The 18,630-nt window shown below is 36.6% G+C and overlaps 1 protein-coding gene across 3 annotated transcripts in view; it reads left to right on the top strand.

The window, feature by feature from the left end:
• NOX4 (NADPH oxidase 4) overlaps positions 1-18,630 on the top strand; it is a 258,114-nt gene that overhangs the window by 109,534 nt on the left and 129,950 nt on the right. For all 3 annotated transcript variants that reach the window (XM_069071048.1, XM_069071047.1, XM_069071049.1), the window contains 2 exons: positions 939-1,103; positions 1,212-1,274. In XM_069071048.1, the coding sequence (XP_068927149.1) occupies positions 939-1,103; positions 1,212-1,274 (228 nt within the window). The remainder of the gene's footprint in view (positions 1-938; positions 1,104-1,211; positions 1,275-18,630) is intronic.

The raw sequence follows: 18,630 nt of genomic DNA, 5'->3' as shown, positions 1-18,630 counted from the left end.
TGTGTGTGTGTGTGTGTGTGTGTGTGTGTGTGTGTGTGTGTGTGTGTGTGTGTAAAATAGAGACAAGGTACATAAAGGTCCACGCATTAACACACACCATATATGTCTGTACATAAATATATACACATATATGTTTTTCATCAAGCAATAAGCATTTGTGAAACCTTTTGTCAATATTTGTTGGCGTTTTAAAGGATCCCATGACTTGTGCATAGCAAGCAGTTCAGACAGGATTGTTGAACTGAATTAAAAGTGTTTCCTCAAAGCATATTTGCATGCTATGTTTTTAAAACTATGCCAAGGAGATTGTGTAATATCTATTAATAATATGCTGTGAAAGCCTGGGTGCATTTGAGGACTCTCTGGTAATGAATTAGGTCACTGGAGCAGTTATTTCCATAAAAGACATTGTGTTTTAGAATAAAGGAAAATCATATTTGGGATATTGAAAGAGTTGGGAAAAAGGAATGGACCGAAAAGAAGAGTGTGAAAGGGAGAATGGTATAATGGAAGCTCTTGCAATCAAATGGAAAGTGGGTTCAAATGCCTCCTCTTACATTTACTAGCTTGGCGACTATGAGCCAGATTCAACTTCTCTGAGTCTAAGAGTCCATAACTTTAAAACTGGGATAATAATGCCTGTAACATCTACTCACAGAATATTAGTGAGGCTTAAATGAGGTAATAAATGTCAAATGGCTTAACATAGTACAGATGTCCGATCGAAAGATCTTATAGGGTGACCAATAAAATGAGTCCTTTTGGCAGCAGCCACCATTTCATAATTAAGATTAATGGAGTAATTTCATTTCCATATAAATTTCAGATACTCTATATTCATAATTTAAAAGATTTTATAAAGGGTTTTTGATAAGGGGATAGAAATATGAGTGTTTCTGAAGTGTTTTTCTTTTCTCTATTTTCTTATTTTCATTTAGACTTGGCTTTGGATTTCATTACCACTATGCCTCTATTGTGCTGAAAGGCTTTACAGGTGCATTAGAAGTAATAAGCCTGTGACAATCATTTCGGTGATCAGCCATCCATCAGATGTCATGGAAGTTCGAATGATCAAGGAAAACTTTAAAGCCAGACCTGGCCAAGTGAGTTATTCCAAATAGTCTAGAAGAATGCTTTTATAGTTTAATTTTTGAAACTATTGAAAGATTTGAACTTTATTTTTCTTTCATTTTTTCATTACTTCCTTCCAGTATATTATTCTTCACTGCCCAAGAGTGTCTGCATTAGAAAACCACCCATTTACTCTTACAATGGTAAGAACTTTTAACATTTTGCATTCTGTTTTCTTAGAAAAATTCATCATAAGATGATTAGCCTGTCTTGGACTAAAATTATGTTTCTTATTACATAAATTAAAATTATCAATGCTAATAATTCAAGGTCAATTTATTTTTGTACCTGGGCAGGCATATAATTATAGCTGATTTTTCTGACATGTCAGTAAGACTAAGAACTAAAATTCCTTTTAGTCTATTGACTTTGTACAAGGTAAATTGTTCCAAAATCTTCTTTAAGTTTACTTTTATTCATGCAAATTCAAAAAAATTTTTTTCAGTAATTATTACATGCAAAGCATGTTGCTAGGCACTGGGGGTCCAAAGAGAAAACAAAAAAAGCAGCTTTTACCCTCAAAGAGCTTACATTTTGAATGAGTAAAATACATATACATATAATAATAATTTTTAATATATATACATATACACATACATATACATGTATATGAGGGAGGGAGGGGGAGAGAGAGAGACAGAGAGAGAGAAATTGCACAGTAGGAGCTAGAGGAACAGGAAAGGCTTTGTTGAGGAGGCAACTTTAGAGATGAGTCTATTCAGTATTCCTGAACACTTTCAGCTTCTAATGTTTGTCAATGAATAGTATGTATGAAACACTAAATTCAATTTTAAGCTTTTTACAAAGCACAAACTTCTTTTACCCAGATTATGTTAAATTTAATGTGATAATGTCCATGGTGTTTCTAAAGTATCTAGGCCAAGACTTTTCTGTGTTTTACATTTCATTTTCATGGGAAATTTGATTATTAATGAATTCAGGAAGATAACTAGGAATTTATGTTGGGATAATAATGATGTTCTTTAATTTGAAATATCAGCCTTCCATCAGCCAGTCATGCACATGCATTTCTCTTTCCAGTAGTAATATTAAAACAGTAGGATTTGTCCCACACTCTCATCTGTTTCCTGTTGTCATTTTTGGCACCAATTTGTGAGCTGTCTAGCCAGGGTCAAAGGGGCCTTTGGTTGCCATGGCACAGAAGCAATGCTAGGAAGACTGCATGACGATGAAACCTAGGACCTTTGTCTCATTAGCATGGATCTCTAATCATAAGCTAGCCAACCATGGAGAGAGTGTGGCTGGATCAGTGTATACTTTCTACTTGCAGCTCTAGAAAAAAAAATCAAATATATATCTGACTTAGGGCTGTTGAATGGTCTCTCCTTTGTTATTGCAGTTGGTTTGCTGAAGTATCTTCATGATTGATTTTAAGGTAACTGATAAAATACTCTTTTTCTCAGTTTTTGAATCCATTCTATAGAAGAATAAATCTAAAATCAAGAACAGTTGGAGGTTATGCTCTTGTACTGTAATTTTTTATGCTTTTGAAGGTGACATTTTTTATAGCCACATTATCTTGAGAAATTGCATTCATTCAAGAAACATATAATTAATGACTGAGTCTGATGAGCAAACTGAATATAGGAAATAAGCAGGGCCTAGTTTAAGTAATTTGAGAAGTTTGAGCCTTTTCGGATAGTGGAGAAAAACACATTTGCCTCAGGAATATCCTTTTATTCAAATTTGTGGCTTTGAAGATCCCCCTCCCCCCAATATCTACCTGTTGAAATCATCCCATCCTACAAGAACCAGCTCAGGTTTCTTTTGCTCTATGAGGTCTTTTGTGATAATGCTCTGCCTCATAAACCCCCTCCCCCTGCTCCTGCACCACTACTACTCACCAGCTCTAAGGGAACCCTGCTTCCTTAAATTTTTCATGCATCACTATTTGATGTCTCACATGCACTGGTCTCTACTCATTATTTGTGTATGTGTTTTATATCTCTACTAAAATTGGAAAATAGCAACTGGGCCATTTTCTTTTTGTAGCTACATCTTAGCACAGTGCTATGCACATAATAAATATGGAATTAAATTGTTTCTCCTCCAGAAATTTAATAAGAGGATAGGATATAATCATTTGGTCAAGTAAAGTGAGATGAATTTTTATTTCAGGGTATGGAAAGTCAGTTAATTTTGAAATATATTCAGTCTTCAAGTAGATTATCCCTCATTCCTGCTTTTTCAAAACAGTGAATCCAGGCAGTTCATTATTGTTGAATATCCCAAGTTATACTGGCATCACTACAAAGTCTGTAATCTTTCTTAGCCTTAAGGCTTCTTAATGAGTTACATAATGCTTTTAAAGTTGCTGGCAGGTCTGAGTCTTGGGAGATGCCAAGTAGAAAGAGAATCACAGTGTGAGAAGATTGAGGAAAAAGGTGATGCCTTTCCCTTTGGTAACAGTGGTAAATTATAGGGAGAATTATTCCATCAATGTTTTGAACAACTCAGGTTGCTATCTTTGGCAGTATGGTAGGTAGTATTAGAGAAATTGCTTGATTCCAGAAACACATTTTGGCACATGACCAGTATTCATTCATTCATTCATTCCCTCTCTCTCTACTTTTATATACATATTTATGCATATTCTTAGATGAATAATCAAATAGGTGCATATAGTGGAGGGGCAGTCTTGGTCTAAAGGCCAAGTAAACAAATTTGCATAGATGGTGCTCAGGTTCCTGATTCTGCTGAGAATGAATAGTCTCAGACCACAGTAGTGTTAATTCTATTTTTATAGAGAATCATCAAAGGATTCAGGAATTATGAATACTTTATAAAAATAAAGCCCATTAGCAGGCAGATGGGGTCCCCTTGACACTTTCTGTCCTCTACAGGATCTTTTCAATGAACAAAGAAAAAAGTGCTTTATTTCCCTTAAACTTCCAGCAGGCTTGGGGGAAGGAATTTCTTTCCCTTCCTTTCTTCTCCTCCCTAAACCCCAGCTCGCATATCCCATAAGAAAGAGAAACAGTACACGTGTAGTTCTGTGGGAGGTACCACAGTTTAGTAAATCAGGATCTTCTATATTTAATAATGTATACAGAATAGATACAAGATGCTTTGTGACAGAGAACAGTTGTGAGAATTTGACCAGGATTCACACAGAAGGTAACATTTGAGTTGAGATTTGAGGGAAATGGGATTTTAAGAATCAGAAGAGCAAGTGGATTCCAAGCATGGGATACAGCCAGTGCAAAGGCATGAAATGAGAAATGGAGTATCAGGTATAAGCAACAATAAGAAAGCCAGTTTGATTTCACTATAGCTTGTTTTAATGTATTAAAAGTCTAGAAAGGTAAGCTGGGAGCTGGTTGTAAGGGTACTGAATACTAAAGAGAGGAGTTCATATTTATAAGTAGGGGTAAGAGAAGGATATTGGAATTTATTGAGCAGAGGATCGACAAGGTCAGAGAAGCACTTCAGGAAAATCTCTTTGGTAGCTGAGTAGCAGATGAATTAGCAGATGGAAAGATGAGATAGAGCCCAGTTAATAGACTATTGTAGTAATTTGGTGTAGATATGATGAAGGTCCAAACTGGGGTTGTGGTGGTAGTTGTATAGGGGAAAAAGGAGGGAGAGAAGAAGGAGGAGATATGGAGACGGAGAAATTTGGCAACTGATCAGATTTGTGCAGTGAATGAGAAGTCAGCGATGACACTGAGATTTGAAGGATGACTGATTGGGAGGATAACAATGTCCTTCAGAGAAATAAGGGTGTTTGGGAACTGGGGCAGGTTTTAGAAGAACAGCAACAAATTCTATTTTACACACGTTAAATCTGAGATTCCTATGTAAATACAATTCAGAATGTGCAATAGATACTTGGTAATTTGGGACAGGAGCTCAGTAGATAAATAAGGTTTAGGTATATAATTCTAAGAGACATCAACATAAAAGATGATAAGTAGCTAAAATTACCAGAGATAGATGAGGTTACCAGGTGAAGGAATGAAGGAGAAAAGAAGAATGCCCAGGATAGAACCTTGGTATAAAGTCATTGTTGGTGGGTATAATGTGTATAATGAATCAGCAAAGGAGATTGTGAAGTGACAGTCATACAATCAGGAAAACACAGAGAGAAGCAGTGCATAAAATCAAAGGGGATAGTTTACCTAGGAGGGAAGATTAGTTAACCGTCAATCTGCAGAGAGGTCAAGGAGGATGACAATTGATAAAAAGCCATCAGGGTTGGCAGTTTTGGAGAAAATAGTTACAGGTGTGTGATGATTTTGGATCTCAATTTCAAAAAGATTAAAAAAGTGAAAAGAGTGGAAGTATAAGCCGTAAGTAGTGGTAGCATCAACTGGACCAAACTTCTTGGCCTGTGGAGGCTGGAGCTGAAGACACAGAGCAAGCAGGAATACCTGTGCAGAGACTAAGAGAGAAGTTTATTTTCTATAGTGAGAGAAATGGTTTGCATGAAGGAAAGAATCTAGACACAGGTGCCACCATCTACCCCTGGTGGGCGACCCCATTAGTGTAGGCAAATCTCAATACATACACCAATGACTGTGCAGTGAGCTGTGGTCCTGACAATGAGAGGGAACATCAACAATGGGACAAGTTTGATTCATAGCACGATCAGATTGCAGGTGTTGTCTGAGCTCAGAGAACACCTGGTGCTGGTCAAAGCAATACAATAATTATGTGAAACAATCTAGGATTTTCTATGGCTGAGATCATCCAGAGGGTGAGTGTAAAGGATTGTAGTTATGCCAAGCTCAGGGCACAGCTTGCTTGCTGGGCCTTAGCTCTAGAACTCAGGGTGTCTCCTAATAGCATCTTGAAAGTAGCATTTTCTTGGAGTTTGGTTGATAAAGGGAAGAGACATAAAGGTAATGAGAGAGAATGGTAGTGACTGCTAACATTTTTTTTAAGCAGGGAGGAGACTTGGGAATGTTTGTTGGCCTCAGGCAGGGAGCCCTAGAAAGTGACAAATTGAAGATATGAAAGGGGAGAGGGAGCAGAAAGGGAGGAAAAACATGGAGGAGAAAACCAATGAGAGAGGAAGACAAGAGGAACAAGGAGAGAAAAGTAGAAGGAGGGAACAGAAGAGAAAGGAGGAGGGAAGAGGAGGAGGGAGAGGAAGGGAAGAAAGTCTGATTGAAGTTTCAGTCTGGTGCAGATGAAAGGGGAGGGGATCAGATTAAGCCCATCTGTGGCTTTGGTGAAGACAAGCATCTCCTATTAATCGGAGATTGGAATAAAAGAGGAAAGAACTGGGGGCTTATATAAATATGGTTGTAAAATGTAGAGAAGTAGAAAAAAAGGAATTTCCTGTTGGATTAATTTTATTTGGAGGCAAACTATGAGTCAAGTTCTTTAGCTGAGGGTGGAGGAAGGAGCGACATTGGATGCTGAAGAGCCCCACTCTCAACAGCCACCATGGGGGAAAGCACTACAGGGGACTGGAGATAAGATCAACTAGGGTGGGGAATAAGGGTTATAGTGCTACAGTGATGTCTCAGTTGCGATCTGAGAACATAAATTTCTTTTTTCTAACACGATCTTAGAGGATCTCTTCATTTCAGTTATTACTAACACCTTTTTCACTTGACGACAAAAAGGGGGGAGGAGTAGTAAACATTTATGTCACATTTATGATGTGCCAGGGATGGTGTTTTGTTTTTTGACCAAAAGTTATCTCATTCCATCTTCAGTTACAGGTTGCAGTTATTCCACTCATTTTGCAATTGAGGAAACTGAGGCAAACAGAGGTTAAATGACTTGCTGAGGGTCATGCAGTTAGTGTGCCTGATGCCATATTTGAACTAAAGTCTTCCTAACTCCAGAATTAGTACACAATCCACTGCACCATCATCTGAGAGAGGAAGAGAATTAGAAAAAGACAGCATAATTAAGGCAAAAGTAATTACAGTTAAGGCAGAGTAGCTCATGTACACATTAGGTTTATGATTCATTCATTGACAATCTAGCATTTGCTTTGACAATGATCCTGAATCTAACTGAGTTATAAATGGAAAAAAAATTTACTAATAAGAAAGTTAGGCCATGGAGAATTTCTAAGGATTAGGGGATATAGCCACATGGATTGAGGGATTTGTTTTTACTACTCTAAGAACTAAGAGGAAAATTACATAGTTTGTGAAAATAAATTCTATTTAACAAGCATTTCTTAAGCTCCTATGTATGACACATCAGTTTTTATAAAGACAAAAAATAAAATAATCACTCTCCTGAAAGTTTTTATATTTTACAGAAAGTGTTCAATTTGTCTTCTAATTGGCTTTCAATCTATAGGAATACCATTTTCACTATAATTTTGCGTGTATCTTTTTGCTTATGTTAAACATTGTGTGTAAACATAGTAAGATGCCTCTCATTCACCCCTTGGAAATATTAAGGAAGCATTTCAATACAATAGCCTGTAGTTTTTAAACTAATCTGAAAGAAAAACCCAATTTGTTGTTCTTTAAATATCCATTCTGAAGAAATGCCCTTTGAATAACAGCACTGTTTTCCTTTTCTAATAAAGAAACTGACATCTGTGTGTTTAGAAATGTCAGCTCCTTGAGGTCAGGGTCTGTATTTGCCTCTTTTTTTTTTTTTTAGCTCTACTTCTTAACACAGTGCTTGGAATATAGTAAAGTGCTTCAGAAATCCTTGCTGACTGACTGAATGCTTAATAGTAATGGATTTGTACTGCTCCATAAACAATCTTTCACCTGCTGATATCTGTGACTGTTTTTTGTAAAACATTTGGGGACCAGAAAAAAGGTTGTAGTCTGTGGCCATGGAGCAAAAAAGAAGTTAATTTCATCTTATAGGAATTCAACCTACAATCTTTTCCTTTATGTCACCATGCTCTGAATTCACTTGCTCCCCATATTTTTGCAAATAGTCATTTGGGAATATTGATAGGGTGCCCTCTGAGGGCTAGTCTTAAATGGAGACATCTGTATCAGTTAACATTTGTCCCATGTGTCTCCCCACCACCTCTTTTCCCCACCCTGAACAATGTGACTTTATTTTTAACTTCATGTATAGAGTAAAATGAATGTTTATTTAGATTCATAGAAATCATCTAATCAGAATTATAAAATATTAGAATTGGAATGAATCAAATAATTTTACAGATGAGGAAACTGAGGCCCAGTGAGGTGAAGTGGTTTTGAGGAAGATCATATAATAAAGAGAAGAGAGGAAAGCATGTCTTTTGGCTTAAAGGCCTTCTTATTATACTATTGTTGAAAAATTTCTTTATTTTACAGATGAAGAAATAGATAGCTTGATATATTAGGTAACTTAGGAAAGTATGAATCCGGTGTACTAATTCTTGTACTAGGTCCCTTGCCACAAAAATCTAGTCTAATCCAATAAATATTTATCAAATGCCTACTATGTGCCAGACACTGTGCTAAGCACTAGGGATACAATTAATAAGAAGAAAAATGGCAGCTGCCCTCCAGGACCTTATAATCTAAAGGAAGAAACTACACAAAAGGAGGCAGGAAAGTGGGGGTGGGGGACAGAGGAATGACACCGGTGGTACTGGCATGGGGGTATCTTGTTTCATGGCATTGAAACCAGACAGAGAAGCATACACAAAGTGAAATGAGTTGAAGTTCAGTTTCTACTCTCTTTAAAGGAAGGGAAGGGGAGCAGTTTAGTAATTTGACCTCCAAAGAGAGGAGAAAAGAAGACTGAGGGAAGTAGCATCAATCAAGGCTTGACTTAGCAGCACCACAGTGAGTTTATAACTAATGCATCTAAACTGGAAAAGGCATTTTGTTCGTGAAGTTGAAACCAGGCAATCTAGCAGATGTAAAGTAGAGTGATTAAACCATGCTTTTCTCCATTAGAGATAAGCACCTTTGGTGTGATAGTGTATCTAGCAAAAAACATCATAACCTAGATTTCCAAAATTTTATTGAATTGTGAACTTATACTTGGTGTCTTTCTGCATGAAAATCTACTCTTAAGCCTTGCCCTCTGCAAATCTGTATATGTAGGTTTGTGATACTCAAAGATGTAGGCCCAAACTTGGAGACCAAATTAAAGTTACTGTTCAACAAAGTCTCTCTCTCCACATTTAGTTCTGGACTTCTGTTTACAAAATTAAGTTACTTGGTATGCCTAGCAACATTTTAATATGGCCTCTGTCAACTTCTAAAACAAAGAAAAGTTGGCAAATAATGTGGGGTTTTCTTTAAGATTATTGATCTTTGGGAGTGTGTATATGGTTTCCTCTCCTTTTAGTTATAATTTTTTAGTTATAATTTCAGTGGCCTTACAAATGTATTTTCTTGAGATCTGTCTTCTAAATTGTATGATTCATTAGCCCAAATTTGGGTAACCTTATTTCTCATTCCATTTTCCATGAGTCAGAACTAAGTCTAGCTGTTAAGTTTGTTGTTGTCTGTGTTCTTTACAAAGCCTGTCTGCATTTTACATCAATTTCCTGCTTTGTAGTTTTCATTTCTCCACTAACCATTTTAAGAACCCTCTGTCCACTTTTCAGTGAATACCAGACAACTATGGCTCATAGAATTCTCAAAGATCAAAGTTTTAATTTAAAAAAAATTCCCACAGTGGATTAACAGAGTTAAACATTCTTCCTTCCCTCAACCCCCTCTTCCTACTGTTGCAAAATCTCAAACTCTCAGGAAGTGTACATCAACTGAGGTGAAGATGGATCCTTGCTTTCTTACCATTAAGTATTGATGAAATTTTCTACCAGTTCACAAATCTTCATCTGATAGTATGTGTTTGAAACACAGCTAGAATTCATATAACACATATAGAGACTATAATTTAGACCTAGATGAAGTGTGGTAAAAGAGATTTTACTTTAGAAATTTGTTAATTTTCTTGGCACATTGGAAAGACATCTGGATCCTAAAAGCACTAAAATTCACCTTTTTCTTTGTAAAGGGGGAATCTTAGAATCTCAAATTTAGAAGGGACATTATCAAGTTCAACCATCTTTACAATGCACAAATCCCTTTGTAGAAAACCTGACAATAAAAATAGTAATAATAATGGTTAGTATTTATAGAGTATTTTGATATTTGCAAAATACTTTACATGTTATCTCATTTGGTCTTCACAATCCTGTGAGGTAGTCACTATTATTATCTTTATTTTACTTTTGAGGAAACTGAGGGCAAGAAGTTAAGCTATTAAGTATGTGAGGGAGGATTCAAACTGAAATCTTCCTAACTTCAAGTCTACTACTCTATCTAGTGCTACCAATGACCTCTTATTTCTCAAATCTAAAAATCTTTTCTCAATCTTCATTCTTGATTTTTTAATAGCCTTTGAAACTGTCCATCACTCTCTTCCTGATATTGTCTTTTCTCTAGGTTTTTGTGAGTCTGCATTCTCCTACCTATTTGAATGTTTCTTCTATGTCTCCTTTGCTAGATATTCATCTAGGTCATGCCCAATGACTATGGATGTTCCCTAAGGCTCATTCTTGATTGCCTTTTTATTCTCTATTTATGCTATTTCATTTGGTGATCTAATCAACTCCCATGGATTCAGCTATCATATTTATGCAGATGATTGTAAGATTTATTTATCCAATCCTAATGTCTCTCTTGACTTCTAGTCTCAGATCTCTGAGTGCCTATTGGACATCTTAACCTAGGTGTCTCATAGATATCTTAAATTAAAAATGTCCCAAACTTAACTCATCTTTTTCTCCTAGAACTCTCCCCTTTGACTTTCCTATTATTGTTCAGGGAACTACCATCCTTCTAGTATAGAGGGTTACAACCTCCTTACTCTCTCCCTCACCCTGGTCCCATATTCAATCAGTTGCCAAATCTTGGCATTTCTACCTTTTTATCATCTCTCCTATTTGACCCCTTCTTTATTCTTACTCTGCTGTCACCCTGGTGCAGGCATTTTATTGCCTTGAACCTGGACTATTGCATTAGCCTTCTAGTTGGTATCCCTACCTCAAGTCTATTGTCACTCTAATCCATCTTCCATTTGGCTGTGAAAATTGTCTTCCTAAACTGTAAATCTGACCCTACCTACCTCTTCCCCCATAATCAATAAATTCCAATATCTTCCTATTGTAGGTAAAAGGCAAATAATTGGATCCCTCCCTACCAAGTTTTCCTTTACCTTATTACCTCCCATATATTCTGTGATCCAGTGACACTGTATTAATTGTTATTCTTTGTATAAGACACTCCATATCCTGACTCTTGGCAGTTACATTGGCCCACCCACACCCCCTATAGCTGATATTCACTCCCTCCTCATCTCTATCTCCTGGCTTCTTTTAAGTCTCAGCTAAAGTCCAACTTTCTATGAAAAGGAAAGACAAGGGGAAGGCATTTATATAGCACCTACTAAATTTTAGGCCCCATGCTAAGCACTTTACAAGTATTATCTCATTTGACCCTCACAACAAGTCTGTGAGGTCGATTGTATTATTATCTCCATTTTACAGTTGAGGGTATGGAGGTAAACAGAGGTTAAATGACTTGCCCAGGATCACACAGCTAATAAATGCCTAAGGTTAGATTTAAACTCAGGTCTTCCTGACTGCAGGTTCAAGAATCTATACCCTGAACCAGTTAGCCTTCATACTAGTGATTTTCTTGTAAGATTATCTCCAATTTATTGATAATTTTAAAATAATTTATTATATCAAATTTATAACATATATCATAATTATTTGTATATTGTTTCCTCCATTAGACTACAAGCTCCTTGAGAGCAGGTATTGTTTTAAGATGCATTGTATTCCCAGCAATTAACTCTATGCTTTTCACTCACATAGTTGGCACTTAATAAATACTAGTTTGCTGACTGACTTTGGTACCTTACAAGTATTTGATCCTGTTTCAGAAGCATACAATCACTTTACCTTGGAGGTGGGTTAAAAGAAATGCATCTATAGGTACAAGTAAAGGCATAGTTTAATATGTGCTTAGATCTTTCTTAAGTGGAATTTAATAATATAATTTCATTAACTATTCCTTGAAGTTTGACTTCTCCTTTCCAATATCTCTTGAATCTATTCTCTTTTATCTCTTTACATAACCACCAACCCAATTCAGTCCTGTTCTTGAACTATTGTAATAAGGTCCCAACTGGTTTCTTCAACTGGTTTTCCCCTCTCAAATCCATCCTCCACACAGCTGCCAAAATGATAAATTTAAAACAGTTCTTACCATATCAATTTATTGCTTAATAATTTCCAGTGATTGGCAATTAACTTTGGGATCAAATACAGACTCTTCCACTTGTCCTTTAAAGCCTTATCCCATTCTACCTTTCCACACTTATTGCGAGGAGCTTGTCAGTGATGTTCAAAAGATCATGAGTCAGTCAAGGGTATGGCTCCTCATCCATACAGTTCCATAAATGCTTGAATAGTAGCTTGAGCATATATTGGTATGAATATTCCTACTGAGAATCCAGATGTCTGAGTCTTTGCTTTTATAACTGACTATTGTTGTTGGGCAGATTCACAGGTACTGATTGGGAGGGGGCTCATAGATGCACTAGTTCTTGAGTGGTCTAGACTCAAATAAAAATGGATCTCTGTGGGCTGCATATTGACTTAGAAAACCACAAATTAACATGATCTATGTTGTATTTTTATTTTTTCTATTGAATATTTTCTAATCACATTTTACTCTGGTTTGGGTTCAACTAGGGAGGTACAGAGGTTGCAAGAATATGTTGATTAGGACAGTTTGCTAACCTTGCATACCTGGATTAAAGCTTTCTAATAGGATTGTGATGAACAGAACTTTGGGGCTCTTGCTTAAGTGTATTTGACTAAACCAATATTGGAAACATGGAACTTCTTGGTACATAGATGGATCAACTTCCCAGCAGCTAGTGCCCTGTCCCCCACCCCCACCCCAAATCACCCAGTTTTGGGGAGAATATTTTGAATATACTTACACTTGTATATTTTTCCTTCATTAGAATACAACATATTTGTTCATGTCATCAGCTTCAATAGATTGTAAGCCCATTCAGACTGGAGACAGTTTTCTTTTTCTTTATATATCCTTAGCACCTAGCTAATATAGATCTTGCTGTGTATTATATGTTTAATAAATTCCCTGTTACCTCCAAAATCAAAGACATCCTTCTCTTTCTGGCATTTACATCCATTTACAACTTGATTCCAACTTATCTTTACAGCTTTATTAGAAGTTACAGCCCCCCCCCTTAATGAAACTCTATAGTTCAGTAAGATTGACATTCTTGTCATCCCTCCTTCTTGATATTCCATCTCCCATTTCCATAACTTTGCGCCAGCAGTTTATCATGACCAACATACATCACCTCTGCCTCTCAGCAATTTTAACTTCCTTTGAAATTGAGCTGAAGTGCCACCTTCCACATCAAGCCTTTCTGGATCCCCCTCAGCTCTTCTGGTGCTTTCTCTCTGAAAATTAACTTATATTTGTCTTGTATATATTTTATATACTCTTTTTTTTTTTTAAGCAATCGGGGTTAAGTAACTTGCTCAAGTTTACGAGGCAGTTATTTCTGGGTGTGGTGCTGAGTATCTGAGCCCGGGATTCGATCTCCAGGTTATCCCGACACTGGAGCCGGTGCTCTTACTCACTGAGCCACCTGGCCGCCCCTAAGCAATTGGGGTTAAGTAACTTGCTCAAGGTTACATGGCCAGGTGTTTCTGGGTGGGTGCTAAGTGTCTGAGCCCAGGATTCGATCCCCAGGTCATCCCAAGACTGGAGCCGGTGCTCTTACTCACTGTGCTACCTGGCTGCCCCTATTTTATATACTCTTAACACTTGTTGTCTTGTTGTGCTTGTTGTCTCCCCCATTAAAAAGTGAACTCTGTTAGGAAAGGGACTGTATGATTTTGGTATTTGTAAGCTCAGTGACTTGCATAATGCTGGCTGTGTAGTAGGTACTTTTAAAATGATTGTTAATTGTTTGTGGTGCTGGTTGTATCTATTACTAAGAATTCCCTTGAAACACTCAGATAATTTCAAGGGTCACCAAGCCATAGAGTGATAAGTTTAAAAAGGACCGTAGAGATCAGCTAATCCAACCCTCATTTTACAGAATGAGGAAACTGAGATTGTAAAAGAGCTGAAGTCACTTCTCCAAGATCACACAAGTTAACGACAAAGCCAACAGTATAATTAAGTTCTACTGTGTCTAAGGATAGTGTTCTTTTTACCACACTTCACCACCTGTTATACCACTTAATATGCCTCAGAATAATACCTCAGAATAAATTTTGAGTATACATCAGTGACTGGAGAACAGATCTCATAAAAGGATCTTTGAAATAAAATTCAAGCTTGAAACCACAGAACTTCAGTTATTTTTATTATATCACTGCAGCATTTATAGATCAAATTTTTTTCTGAATTATTTAAATTATCAATATTCATAATAATATTAAATGTCCATATCTCTTTAAAGCAAATCCTAGAAGGGGAATAAATTGTAAAGAACTTGAATAAACTTCAATATTAGGGGGAGCTAGGAGGCATAATATATAAAATCCTAGACCTGGAGTCAAGTAGACTTGTCTTCCTGATTTTGAAACTGGCCTCAGATACTTACTCACTGTGTGAACCTGGGTAAGTCACTTATCCCTCTTTGCTTCAATTCCTCTTCTGCAAAATGAGCTGGAGAAAGAGTACTAAACTGCGTCAATATCTTCACCAAGAAAATCCTTAATGGGTCATAAAAAGTCAGACACAACTTAAAAAGGACTAAAAAAACAAACTTCAATACAATTCAATATTTTATATAACCCTAAATACTTTCCCAGAGGAAGATAAATGATACATTAAAAATAAAAAATAAGTTTAATGATTAACCATATATACTATATGTTATATCTTAAGATTAACATTATTTTTATTTCTACTCTATTTTTTCATGTAAAGAACATTCTTAGGATTTGAATACTACTTTGGTTTTTATTCAGATATATTTGTCAGAAATAACAATCTGCAATTTAAAGAAAAATCGAACCTACTTAAGCATGGCATTTTTAAGTTTGCATTTGTTGAAGCTTAGATATTGGTCATATGAGAAAGTGTGAAAAATCAATTACATTTCATGTGTCATAGATTTCCTCTGTGCCTGCTGTTATTTTTTAAATGATGGAGTACGAAAGATTTGTATTTTCCAAAAGAGTCTTCTCTACTAAATGGATTTCCTTTCCCCTAAATGTTGGCTCTGTTCTCATCCTCTACAATTTCTCTCTCTCCTCTCATTTGGTGACCTCATCCATCTCATAACTTACTTTAAAAATTTTTGTATCCCCAGGGAACAGCTCAGCAATGTGTAGATAGTAGGCACTTAATCTTTTTTGAACTAAATAATAGACATATCACTTTTGAAATATCTATATCTCTAAGTGTTGAACCCCCCCCCCCTTTTTTTTAAAGTACAACTCTGTGGTAGTGGTTGTTGTTTTGGGCATTGTCAAAAGTTGGTGAGTCCAGTGCTCCTGGGTTCCACCTCTAATCTCTCTCTTGATTTCCTTTCCAAAACCACAAATTGCCAGTTAGGCATTTCCTACTAGATCCCCCAACATCTCAAGCTCAACATGACCAAAACATCTTATTTTTGCTTCCAAAGGGTCACTCCTCTTCTGAACTTCCCTATTATTGTTATAAGTAGTACCACCCCTCACATTTGCAATGTTTAGTGTCCTCAATGCCTCACATTCCCTCACCCTACATATTCAGTCAATTGCCACACCTTGTAATTTCTATCTCCCCAACATCACTTGAGTACATCACCCTTAGCCCCCACTCTTGTTCAGACCCTCATCACTTCTTGCCTGATCTACTTCAACTACCTGCTCTGTGATTGTCCTAACTCCAACCTCTCCTTGTTCTAGCACATATTCCACAGTCACCAAAATTATTTTCTTTTTTTTAAACATTCGTTTTTATAAGATTTTGAGATCCAATTTTTCCTCGCTTCCTCCCTTCCCTCCTCCCTAAGATAGTAAGCAATTTGATACAGGTTATATATGTGCAATCATGTAAATCAACTTTCCATATTATTCCCATTGTGAAAGAAGAAGCAGAATAAAATGAGAAAAGGCATGAAAAAAATAACGTAAAAATAGTATGCTTTAATCTGCATTCAGACTTCACCAGTTCTTTCTTTGGATGTGGATAGCATTTTTCCTTCATGAGTCTTTTGGAATTGTCTTAGATCATTGTATTGCCCAGAAGATCCAAGTCAATCATAGCTGATCATCTCACAATGTTGCTGTTACTGTGTACAATGTTCTCCTGATTATTCTCACTTCACTTAGCATAAGTCCATGTAAGTCTTTGCAGGTTTTTCTGAAATCTACCTGCTCACTATTTTGTATAGCACAATAGTATTCCACTACATTCATATACCACAATTTGTTCAGCCATTCTCCAATTGATGGGCATCCCCTCAATTTCCAATTCCATCAAAGTGATTTTCCAAAGTTGCAGGTCTGATTTTGCCATCACCTGTGTGAATCCAGGCAAGTCCCAATCTCTGGGACTCCATCTTCTGTAGCTATAAAATGGCCTCTAGGGTCCCTTCCATCTCTAGATTGATGAATCTATCATCCATAGACCCTTTCAATAAACTTTTTTTGTTCCTTGTTGATTCTAAAATCAATTATAAGATATGAAATTTAAATTCCTTTCAATACTGGCCCCTTCCTATCTTTGTAGACTTCTTACATATTCTTTCCATCTACACACTCTTCAATTTAGCTATACTGACCTACTTTCTGTTCCATACACATGGACTCCATCTCCTGTCTCCTTGCTTTTAGACAGACTGTCTTTCATGCCTTGAATGCATTTTCTTCTCACATTAACCTCTGAGAATTCATGGTTTTCTTTGAGTTACCTTCTATATTAAGACTTTCTTGATCTTTGCCTGCTAATGTTCTGCCTCCCAAATCACTTTTTATTTATTTCAAATATATGATATTTGTGCTTATATATGCACATAATATACACATAAAGGAGACAATGTCTCCTTTACTAAAATGTAAGCTCTTGAATGTCAGGGATCATTTTGCTTCTTGTTGATGAATCAATAGCAATAAATATATAGTAGGAATTTAAATGAATGTTTGATTGATTTATCGGGATATTCCATGCTTGGTCTCTTTGGAGCTCTCCTCAATGAGATCTGGAACACAAATTTGATTTCAAAATGAAGTCCTTCAACCTTCAGATAATGTTTTTGTTTTGATTATTCTAATTTGAAATCCATCTTCTTATTTTTCAGTGTAACTACAGTGTTGATGGGTAAATTTAGTTCACTGTTATTCCCTTGAATGTTTATGCATGCTTATTTTAGTGGGATTGAAAATTTGTAAAACACTTTCATGTTCTTATACAGTATACAATATCAAACATAGAGTAGGTTCTTGACATGTGTTTGTAGAACTGAATATCAATCAGTTAATAAACATTTAGTTAGTGCCTTCTTTGTGCCAGGCCCTATGCTAAGCATTAGGGATACAAAAAAAAAAAAAAAAGGCAAAAGACAGTTCCTGCCCCCAAGAAGCTTATATTCTAATGGGAGAGGCAGCATTCAAACAAACATATACAAAACAATATAGTGTCCAGACTACTGGGATGGTAGTCAGAAGACCAGAGTTTGAATCTTACCTCTGATACTTCACAGCCCTGTGACCTCAAGCAAGTTACTTAATGTCCCTGATTATTAAATGCTCAGAAACATGGTTTCCTGATGTATAAAATAAAGGTGTTAGTACTTGTGCTACTATCCTTACAGTTATGGTCAGACTCTAATCCAGCAAACTATTATTAAGCACCAATTACCTTCCAGGCACTCTATTAGGAAGAAAAGAAACAAGCATTTATTAAGTATACTACATATCAGGCACTGTGCTAAGCATTAGCGTTACAAAGAAAGGCAAAAGACAGTCCATTCTCTGAAAGAGCTTGCATTTCAATGAAGGGAACAACACAAAAAGGAGCTGAAAAGTGAAGGGGAGAAGGAAGAAGGTGCCTGGAACTCCTGGCTCCTTCACAAAATGGAGTCCCCAGGAGGAGCTCCCCAGTTATATAAGTTAGTGGTGGTAGAACGTTCCAAGGTGAGTAGGCTCCAGTTTCTGAGAGACATTACAGATGAGACAGCATTAGGGGCATGATTTTGAAGACTTTAAAGTCAGTAATGGAGTCAGTATGAGAAAGCTTCAGTTGGGAGCTAGAGGTAGAAAAGAGTTTTTAAAAAGTTTATATTCTATTGTGATCCTACAGCATGTAAACAGAAAATCTGTAGGCATAGTAAGTGGAGAGAGAGAGAGAGACACACAGAGAGAGAGAGAGAGGCAGAGAGAGAGAGAGAGAGACAGAGAGAGAGACAGAGAGAGACAGAGAGAGAGACAGAGAGAGAGACAGAGAGAGAGAGACAGAGAGAGAGAGACAGAGACAGAGACAGAGACAGAGAGAGAGAGAGAGACACAGAGAGAGAGAGACAGAGAGAGAGAGA

Source organism: Petaurus breviceps, unplaced genomic scaffold (assembly GCF_028583685.1).
Source record: "Petaurus breviceps papuanus isolate PSGF00001 unplaced genomic scaffold, PetGlider_PUasm1.0 90823, whole genome shotgun sequence".
NCBI lineage: Eukaryota > Metazoa > Chordata > Mammalia > Diprotodontia > Petauridae > Petaurus > Petaurus breviceps.
The sequence above is the reverse complement of the archived record's forward strand: the minus strand, read 5'-3'. Positions and strand labels throughout refer to the sequence as shown.